Here is a 10996-nt window from a genome sequence, read left to right as displayed (position 1 = left end):
CATACTTTAAGATGACGTTTTTAATGTGATGTCATAAATGAAGTCTATAGTTATTTAGTATCAGCATGGCACCCGTGCGAAGCCGGGGCGGGTCGCTAGTTTAAAATAAAATAAACTTGCTAATAGAGGTAAATATGAAATATACGGCCTTTATGGTTTTTTTTTTTTATTCGAACGGAGTAATGTGTCTTATGTTACTAAAAAAAAAGGTTTACGTCAACCCTTCTAACAGGTCTGTTAGATCAAATAATTGGTTGCTACCTACGTCAGATCATCAGATGCTATTTTAAAAGTAATTCGTTGTTCGTTTTATTGAAACCATTACCTGCGTTAGGTACAAACTTTTCATGTACATAGATTACGATTTGTGGTCAGGATTGCCTAAACCAATGTAAAATAATCGCGGATGAATATGCTTGATATTATGACTAATTTTATACAAACCTACACAAAAATTTTACACAAACCTAAGAAATATTGGAGAAAGTGAGTTTTATTTTGGAAGTCATAAATTCCAGAAATTAATTATATTTGTTTTATTTGTCATGCAAAAAAGAAGAGTTATGAGATTCTTGTGTTAATCTATTCTATTATTCTAACTATTCAGCCAATTCCAAAACATCAGGTTTTTAATAGTTTTTGAAATGATGTGAAATTTAGTATCTTAGTAGTAAAAAATTTGAGATGTTTAATGTAAAGATAAAATCTCTTATCATGCGTGAAGTATAAGATAATACGATATAAGATAATATTTTTAGGGAAGTTTTAGGTCGGGAATGCTTTAATTTAGTATAATATATACATACGCGGTCCGATAATTGTTGCAAAATTTTCAAAAACCTTGTAAAAACTATTATTAGACATAGATACCAATTAATTATCGATTCATTTCTTAAATATGTATATGTTTTGGTTGTTCATTAGACTTTCTTATTCATCTCACCACTGTCCTCAACTGGTTTTTATAAAGGTTATCGTGAGTTCTTGGATATGTCTCGAATTTTTTTTTTTTTTACGATTTAATATTTCTACATAAATGTGAGACAAAAAATTATAGCTTATAAATAAGTCTTATAAATTCGAACATAATGAGATTGATCTCTGTAATAAAAAATATCGTATTTGGTTTATGTACATCATTTAATACACATTCAAATCGCCATCTTGCGTTTTATGGCATAGCTATTGAGATAAAAGATGGCATATTGGTATCATAAGTTACATAGAGATGGCGTTACAGGAACTAGTGACTAATTATTATTCAAATTCAGAACAAAGATGGCATTATTCTTACGTATCTATTAAATACATTTTATCTTGCATACTTACATTAATAAATTACGAGCAACATAAATATATAATACCTTATTATTACAGTTTTTTCTTATGACATTATTTTTACCATAGACTTAAACTAACATAGTGATTATTATCATACATTTTTCAGAACCTTACATAATATTTATGATTATAATAATTCATATAGCCTAATACCACCATAGAAGACAATCAAAAAAAATTTCGTTTATATTGATAAAAGTAGTCATGTAGTAGTAGTAATAGTGATGTATTACAAATAAATATATATTAATCAAGACCAAACAAGAGCAAATTTAAACTAAGGTTTGTCTATTCATTCTTCGGTTAGAATAGGCTATACAGTATTTAGTAACAAAATATATTATTGCTTTTTATATCAATTATGAAATCGGTATATTATATTTAAAGCACAATTTTTTCAGTTCCACATAAACTTTCTGATTCAACGGCCTTATATCTTGTATAAAGAAATCTACCACTGGAAGACGTGTATTCAGTTTCGATTCCAATACTATATCCGTGGACTCCCATGAATCACTAGTCTGGAAACAAAATATAAGCTTTAATATCTTAAATACGTTTGTAAAAGTCTTGCAGGCTTCTCGTTTGAAGGAGATCTGGTTATATGAAGAGGGAAATTTTATTCATTGAAGCTGCGACAAAAAAAGGTCTTCATCGTACATATTAAGTATCCAATTGAGTAAAAACAGAATATATATGTATTTTTTTTACAACAGCCTGTAAATTTCCTGGGCTGGGCTATACTGGGTTAAGGCCTCCTCTCCCTTTGAAATGAAGGTTATGAGCCTATTCCACCACGCTGCTCTAATGCGAGTTGGTATCCACACATGTGTCAGAATTTCGTTAAAATTAGTCACATGCAGGTTTATTTACGATGTTTTCCTTTACCGCCGAACGCGAGATGAATTATAATACAAATTAAGCACATCAAAGTTCAGTGGTGCTTGATGGGCGTTCTAATCACTGGGCCATCTCGACTCACTAATGAATATATGTAATAAAATTTACCATGCACGTATCCGTATCTTTGGGAATGTCGTAATACATTGGCGTCATTTTAGTGGAATATGGTCCCACTAAATTATCATTCCAAAGTAAAACTTGCAATGCATTATCCGTGTCGCTTATCACCGTTGTATTTCTACAATGATATCTTATTGTTTGTGTGACGCCCGTAGATGATGCTAGAAGGTAGGACAGCTGAGATACTTGTAGCTGAAAGACCATTACACTTTTAATCAAATTATATACTGGATACAGACATGACTAGTCCGGATACAAAAAGCCAAGTTTTATACTGATAAATTATTACTTATAATTTAATTATTTTCAATAGGAGCAAGAGCAAGCAATTGGTCTGATGAAAAGTGGTCATCGCTATCCGTAGATGCGCTGTTTCAAATATAAACTACTAGCAGTCGCCCAGTTCGCTCGTGTTTTAGGGTATTGGTTGTCATGTGTTAGGCAAAATAGTCTATGTCCATTCTTGGAGCTCAAGTTTGCTACATACCAAATTTTATCAAATTCAGTTAAGGTTGAGTCGTGAAAGAGCGACGGATAGACAAAGTTACTTTCACGTTTTTAGTATTAATATTAATATATTTAAATTTTGCTTTACCTCCAACCAATAATTCCTTATTTTTAAATTTTATAACTTGCGAAACTGAATTAAACTTACGTTGTAAAACTTCGTCAGATCAAATCCCATTTCACTTAACCAAAATGAATCGTTAGTGAACGTAATCGCAATCTCGTCGAGATCATATTCCAATTCTTGTATTTTAAGGCAGGTTTCTTTCTCCTTTACGTTGCAATTGACTTCGAATGGGTCAGAAGGATTTATGTAAAAGAGACCTGAAAATAATAGACTATAATAGAAAGTACACGAATCCGAGTAGATACAAGGTTTTTCCCTATTATCGTCACTAAATAAGACCCATTTCTAAGATTATAAAATCACGTGACTAAATAAATAACATTTAAAACCAATAAAAATGCACTAAAAAGTAATAAAAATAATTGCATATTTAACATATTTTTAGAGTCCTCCTAAGTAAAATGAAATGAAAAATATTAGACTACTTAGAAGTCGATTTACGATTATATAACGTAGTTATAGTTATTGTTATATTTGGAACCGGTGTCAACTGAACTCCGAGGTACCACCCTCGAAAGAGCTGTAATCGACCTCAGTAAAAAAAACTTTGCAAAAGAATCGATATCGTACATTATATGGCATCACATCATATACACAAAATTTGATTAAAGACAGTAAGTGATACTGCCCCATATCGCACCCTAACTGTAAGTCGGTTAGGAGTTCCATCAATATAGTATAAAACAAAGTCGCTTTCTCTGTCCCTATATCTTTAAATCTACGCAACGGATTTTGATGCGGTTTTCTTTAATAGATAGTGTGATTCAAGAGGAAGGTTTGTGTATATAATACATGAACAATATAGTAAAGAAACACTGATAATTTTAGAAGTTTGCAATGTGATGTCGTATATAAACAAATTCTGTAGTATATTTAGTATCAGTATTGCACCCGTGCGAAGCCGGGGTGGGTAGCTAGTTGATTATAATATTCGACTATGATAATCACATAAACATAACCACATCACGGAAGGTGACTCAAATATCCAAATAACCTATAAATAAAAGATTCATCCGAGTATCGCTAACGTGCTCCTCAGAATTGTTCCGTTCCCTTCCTTTCCGTTACTTTGTCATGGATCCTTTGCTCAGAACCTTACCAAACTTTCACCAAACTACCCTTGAAGTATTTATTTTATAGTAAAAAAGAATCATCAAAATTGGTTAACGTGATTTTTTTTTTTTTTTTCTATGGTATAGGTGGCAAACGAGCAGGAGGCTCACCTGATGGAAAGTGACTACCACCGCCCATGGACATCTGCAACACCAGGGGGCTTGCAGGTGCGTTGCCGGCCTATGAGAAAGGAGTAGGCTCTTTTCTTGAAGGTTCCCATGTCGTATCGCTTCGGAAAAACCGCCGGCGAAAGCTGGTTCCACAGAGTGGTTGTGCGAGGCAGAAAATGTCTAAGAAATCGCGCTGTTGTGGATTTTCGGACATCAAGATGGTGCGGGTGAAACTTAGAATTTTGACGAGATGTCCGAAGGTGAAATTCAGCAGCCGGGATTAATACGAACAATTCCTCGGAACATTCCCCGTGAAAAATTCGGTAGAAGATGCAGAGTGATCCAACATCTCTACGCAAAGCCAAAGGATCAATGAGATCGGAAAGGGCTTGATCGTCGATAACTCGAGCCTCTCTGCGTTGGATACGGTCAAATGGAAGGAGCTGGTACTGGGGAGTACCCGCCCAGAGGTGAGAGCAGTACTCCATGTGAGGCCGAATTTGCGCCTTGTAAAGTTTTAGGCGATGGGCCGACGTGAAATACTGTCTCGCCTTGCTGAGCACACCGAGCTTCTTTGAAGCCAATTTGGCTTTGCCTTCCAATTGACCGCGGAACTGAACGAGGCTCGAAATATCAACGCCAAGTATTCCGATACTACCTGCAGCGGCTATCGGGATGTTCTCAAATCATGGAGATACGACAAATGGTGTTTTTTTAGCGGTTAACGCGCAAACTTGCGTCTTTTTGGGGTTGAAATGGACTAAATTTAGCCGGCCCCAGTTCGAGACTTCGTTTGACGAAGACTCGATTTCAGACACAAGTTTGTTCCGGTTTTCTTCGACGTTTTCCCGAGAAATATTAGCGCGGCCGGTGTATAAGGTGTCAACGGTACTGTCGTCTGCATAGCAATGAATGTTCCCGATTTGCAACAAATCATTGATATGCAGAAGAAACAGAGTGGGTGATAGAACGCAGCCTTGTGGAACACCAGCATTGACGAATTTTAAGTCAGAGCATGCACCGTCGACAACGACCTTGATGCTCCGATCTGCCAAAAAGCTGGTAATCCAATTGCATAATTTCCCGGGAAGCCCATAGGAAGGAAGCTTCGAAAGAAGCGCTTTGTGCCATACACGATCGAAGTCCTTCGCTATGTCCAAGCTGGCTGCTAATGCCTCCCCCTTGCTCTCAACTGCTTCAGCCCACCTGTGAGTAAGGTAAACTAGAAGATCACCGGCTGAGCGACCCCGACGGAAACCGTACTGGCGGTCCCTAATCAGCTGATTCTCCTCTAGGTACCGCAGGAGCTGGCAGTTAATAAGGGACTCCATTAACTTGGAGAGCAAGGAGGTGATGGCTATAGGCCTATAATTGGACGGATCTGAGCGGTTGCCTTTTTTAGGGATCGGATGCACCAAAGCAATCTTCCAGGAGTTCGGGACGACGCCTAATGCGTAGGATTGCCGGAAAAGACGCGTTAAGACCGGTGCCAACTCGGGAGCACATATCCGTAGCACGATTTAAGGGATGCCATCGGGTCCACTCGACTTGTGAATGTCCAAGGAAAGAAGTGCTTTCCGGACTGCACTTTGCCGAAATTTAACCTCCGGCATCGTCGTATCACATCGCGGGATTGATGGTGGTGACTTTCCTTGGTCATCCAGAGTCGAGTTCGACGCGAAGAGAGACCCTAAAAGATCGGCCTTCTCCTTCGCGGTATGGGCCAATGACTCACCGTCCCTGTGCAAAGATGAAAAAGAAGGCTGACAGAAATTCCCTAGGACAGCCTTAGCGAGAGACCAGAACGCACGTGTTCCTAATGGGAAGCGCACCAGTCTCTCGCCAATTCTGCCAATGTACTTCGACTTCGCCTCAGCTATCACGTTTTTGAAGGACCTGGAGGCAGAGTTATATTCCTTTCTGAATGTGCTGGTGTTTGTATCACGAGACGCCGATGCGTTAGCCCAGTCTTGGTAGCGTTCCCATTTTCGGCGTGAAGCCGTCTTACAGAGGCGACCAAACCAGGGCTGGGACTTGCCACCAATGGGCACCGCAGAATATGGAATGAAAAGTTCCATACCCTGAAGCACCACATCGACGACAGAGTCAGCAACAACGCTCGGATCATCCATCGAGAAACAAACTCGCCCCCATGGGTAAGATGCAAAGAAGGACCGCATCCCATCCCAATCTGCTGACTTGTAGTGCCACACGCGACGACAGCCCGCGAAACGAGGTCGTGAGTATCGTGTAACTGGCACTGTACTCCGGACGAGACAGTGGTCCGACGAGCCCAGAGGGGGATCGACGACAATCTTATAGCCGTCCGGATGCGAAGTCAGCAGAAGGTCCAACAGGGAAGGTGTATGATCCTCCACGTCCGGTATTCGCGTTGGCGAGGTGACCGGTTGTGTCAAATCTTAAGCCAAAGCGAAGTCGAGAACAGATCTACCCGCATGATCAGTGGTGCGTGATCCAAGCCACTCTGTATGATGAGCATTGAAATCGCCCAGAATAATGATCTCTGCGGATGGAGTCTGCTGCAGCACGGAATCTGTAGCCAATTGGACGTGCTCAACCAGTCGGTCGGTTTCGGCATTACCGCTATGGGACCTATAAAGGCACGCGTAGATTCGCGGATGGTCGTCGCAGTCTACGCGCAGCCAGAAAATTGATAGGTCCTGCCCTTCAAGGCTGCCGAGGCGTCGAGAGCAGATATCATCTCTGACGTAAACGCACACCCCAGCTCGTGGCACAAAAGTATGCTCCAATTTGTACCCGGGGTTAGAGAGAAAAGACGTATCGGCAGGAGAAGATATCTGGGTCTCGGTAAGAAAGAGCAAGGCCGGCTTCGCCGTCTCAAGGTGAAAGTGAACGGCATTCAAGTTGGAGTTGAGTCCCCTTATGTTGCAGAAGTCCACAGCGAGTGTGGTAGGGGTTGCCTTATGATGCCTGCTCCGCTTGCCCCGAACAGTGGCGAGCGCAAAATTGCCCCCCCCCAGAATTCGGAGGGCAGCCTGGGCATCCCTGCTCAGGCGGTGTACGTCCTGAGCATGGATGCCCAGAGAGGGATTCTCCACCGCAGTCGCTGATGGTACCCTCCTGGGGTAATGTCACCAAATTCTGCTCAACCATGTTTTGGGGGGAGAGGGATCGGGCCTCCGGAACTCTCACTTACGGGATGAAACGCGGTAGCATAGCTACCACTTCACGCCGATTTTAAGTGAGAGAGTGGTACTTCACCGGGCGTGCCGGCCCATTCGACTGCAACCGAGAGGTATGCAGTGTGGCACTACCACTTGGAAATTGGTATTGTCAGTTATTAACCTATTTGTCGCGCATATACATAATGCAAATTTAAGACTTATGTCGTTTTCATACGGATACCACCATCCAAAAAAAATAAAATTAAAATGGGACCCCACGGAAAGCACAACCTTTCAAACAAAAAAAAAAAAATTATGAAAATCGGTCCACATCGGAACAATACTTATGTGTATTAAGGGTTTTAGAACATTCACAAATCATTATAACACAGATTATACATATATATATGCAGTAATATAACAGGACCCTGATTCTGTATGCCACAATTCGTAAAGAGTCAAAACGAGTGACGTAATAGCAAACTAAGAAGCTCAAACGTCTTTTCGTGACACGCCGAGTTACGTTTTCTTAAAATGTATGTATGGTTGTCTTTTAAGCATTATTTATAAAAAGTAGTTGTCGCCCGCGGCTTCTTTCGCGTTTAAGGGGTTGGTTGGCATGTATTAGGCAAAAAAGTAGTCTAGGTCCTTTCTTGGAGTTAAAATTTGCTTCATACCAAATTTCATCATATTCGGTCCATTGGTTTGGTCATGAAAGAGCGAGAGACAGACAAACAGACAGAATTACATTCACATTAATAATATTAGTTCAGAAAATAAATATATTTTTGAAAGACAATAATTACTATTTAAATTTCAGAATGGTGTCAAAGAATTCCTTACATGCATTTCGTCTTTTTTATGAGGGACGTTTCCGTATGAAACCATAAAGCACCATCCAAAATTATACAAACGTTATGTAACAAACTACAGCATTAAGTTTTTATATAGATGATATTTATACATGATACATACCATCTTCTTTCAAGTCTGCGCATGATACCGCTGGTTTCGAAAAACTACCCAAATATGTCGGCGCGCTTTCTGGAGGAGGCAACCCTGTTGAAATGATAATTATGTTTTATTCAATTCCAATTGATATATTTGATCTGATATTTCATAATCAAAACCGTTTAACGTGTAACGTAAATTAAGGTAATACTTGGGATAATATTAAGCCACGCTATCTTTACCACTTTTTTCTAGACAAGTTAGTGCAGAGGAGTCTATTGACAGTTTAGTTGTAGAAGTTATTTATATTGATATATTATTGGAGTTCAAACTTTCCCATACGAAATTTCATCAAATTCGTTTTTGGCAATTTAGACGTAAACGCATAACAGACTTACAGAGGTATTTCGGTATTTATAATATTATCATATTAATTCAGAATATATTTTACTCAAGTAGGCTTTCACAAGCGCTTATAAATCATTTAACGACTATATTAAAAGAAAATTCTACCGAGAAGAACCGTTAAGAAAATCAGTAGTTACTTTTTTTTAACATTTAAAAATACAGTCGTGTTAGTTAAATACAAATATTTTTGTAAATAATATATCCTGCCGAGAAGTCTATAGTATTAATTCACAATTTTTTATCGTCTGTATAATCTTGTATTGAATAATATGCTTTCATTAACAATGTATTTTATTGTATTTTTTTACAAATGATTTAAATTTATGATAAGGAAAAAAATAAAAATATCTGTGTAAATTAGTAAAGGTATAAGGCTGATCGTAAACAAAACTCACCTTCAGTGACACAATCCTTTCCCGGAATCCCTGGTTCACCTTTTGAACCCTGAAGCATATTAAAAAAAGCCTTAAAAATTCATCATAGTAAAATAAAATGCCATTGATGAAAATTACTTTAAAATATATAAAATACTAAGAGAGATAATAAAGCATGCGTTGAAGAGACAACTATCAGTATATTCAAAAGCAAAATCAAGACAGAATATTTTTGTTCTACGAAATTTCCGAAAAAAAGACAAAGTCGATAGCTACTTTGCAATTTGTATTATATGCTGTAAACAGAGTAGCGATGAACTCATCATAGTAAATGAGACAATGATTTAACACTCATTGATATTTCTATTATCGAGATATAATATAACGTATTTCTTGATAAAAAAATATAAAATATCAAAAAAGGTGATTTCCAAGCGGTAAAGAATAATTCTCACCTTCATTCCCATTTCGCCATTACTTCCATTGAAACCAGGCATACCCTAAAATATACATTAATATTATATGTACTGTTATTAATAAGAAAATTAATATTATCAATATAATCCAAACAGTTATGTCTATTGAAATTTATTTACTATTTTTAAAATTATAATATTTATGGCTTTTGATTTAAAAATATGAGGCATTTTTACGTTGATTTTTTCCATCAACACCGAGATAATACAAACCATAAATGGTCGAACCCGTTGACCAAAAATTTTTTTATTTAAATTGCTTGTTCTCGTGTCTAGGGTAAGATATATATGTCACCGTAAGACAACAAAATTTGGTAGATTACAATCTGACGGGAAAGATTGTAAACTATCGAAATATTGTAAACTGTGAAATATGATTGCAATTTAACATATTATTTTTCGCTATATTGTAATCTATCGAAGTTCTTAATAATAATATTATTCTTACTTGAATCCCTGTTAACCCTGGTAAACCTCTTGGTCCTGGTGGTCCTATAGATCCCATAACACCTTGTGGTCCAGTTTCTCCTTTTATTCCCGGTATTCCAACAGGCCCTATTGGACCTAAATCTCCTTTAGGGCCTTGAGGTCCTAGTGGACCAATATCTCCTTTATCTCCCGATAATCCTATTGGTCCCGTTTTCCCTGGAAGACCTGGTGATCCTGGTTGTCCAATTTCTCCTTTATCTCCCGTCGACCCTTTTGGCCCAGGTGGACCTAAAGGACCTGATGGTCCCGGAGGGCCCAATGGCCCTATTGGCCCAGGTGGTCCCGCTGCTCCTACCTTTCCTTCTTTTCCAGCTATACCAAGTTCACCCATCGATTTTTCACATAACGAATCATCTATGATTAATCAATATATGTGTATTTGTTAGTCATATAAAAAATAATAAACTTTTTGTAACATTCTTTATTTTTCTATTAAATAAAAGACTATACGCAAAAGGTAATGAGGAAATCGTTTCACTTTAGAATGCCTGAGATTACAGAGAAAATTTAAGCGAGAACATAATTACTGGCTATCGAATTCCAATTCTAAAAGAAACGGTTTGTATGGACGCCAGCTTGCAAGATACAAAAACCTGGAAAAACTTTATCGTCTCTATAGTCGGTTACAGTGATAGTTTTGACTGACTATATTTTTTAATGAATTTTATATTTGTCTAATATTTATGCATTCTTTAACCGGTATCGATAAAATGATACAATGAAATTATTGATGTCATATATTATGATATTATATTGATGTTCAATATAATATCTACAGCGACGGATAAGTGTGGTTCTATTTTGAAGCTTACTTACATACGTAATAATTACATTTTTAAATCTATAGGTATACTATTTAGATATGGCTAAGATAATCGATATGTCCTAATAAATTACGATTACGATGTCAACAAACGTCATTTATGCTTTT

General features: G+C 37.6%; 1 protein-coding gene across 1 annotated transcript; it reads right to left on the bottom strand.

The window, feature by feature from the left end:
• Nucleotides 1–1239: 1239 nt before the first annotated feature.
• Nucleotides 1240–10441, bottom strand: LOC124535170 (collagen alpha-1(II) chain-like). The gene is made up of 7 exons (XM_047111268.1): nucleotides 10025–10441; nucleotides 9556–9600; nucleotides 9122–9170; nucleotides 8343–8426; nucleotides 3020–3195; nucleotides 2350–2556; nucleotides 1240–1862 (listed from the first exon to the last, which is right to left on the bottom strand). Exons 1-7 carry the CDS (start codon nucleotides 10394–10396, stop codon nucleotides 1701–1703), a joined length of 1095 nt encoding a protein of 364 aa, XP_046967224.1. The 5' UTR covers nucleotides 10397–10441; the 3' UTR covers nucleotides 1240–1700.
• Nucleotides 10442–10996: the final 555 nt, after the last annotated feature.

Source organism: Vanessa cardui, chromosome 14 (assembly GCF_905220365.1).
Source record: "Vanessa cardui chromosome 14, ilVanCard2.1, whole genome shotgun sequence".
NCBI lineage: Eukaryota > Metazoa > Arthropoda > Insecta > Lepidoptera > Nymphalidae > Vanessa > Vanessa cardui.
Note: the sequence above shows the minus strand (reverse complement) of the source record. Positions and strands in the feature narration are given on the sequence as shown.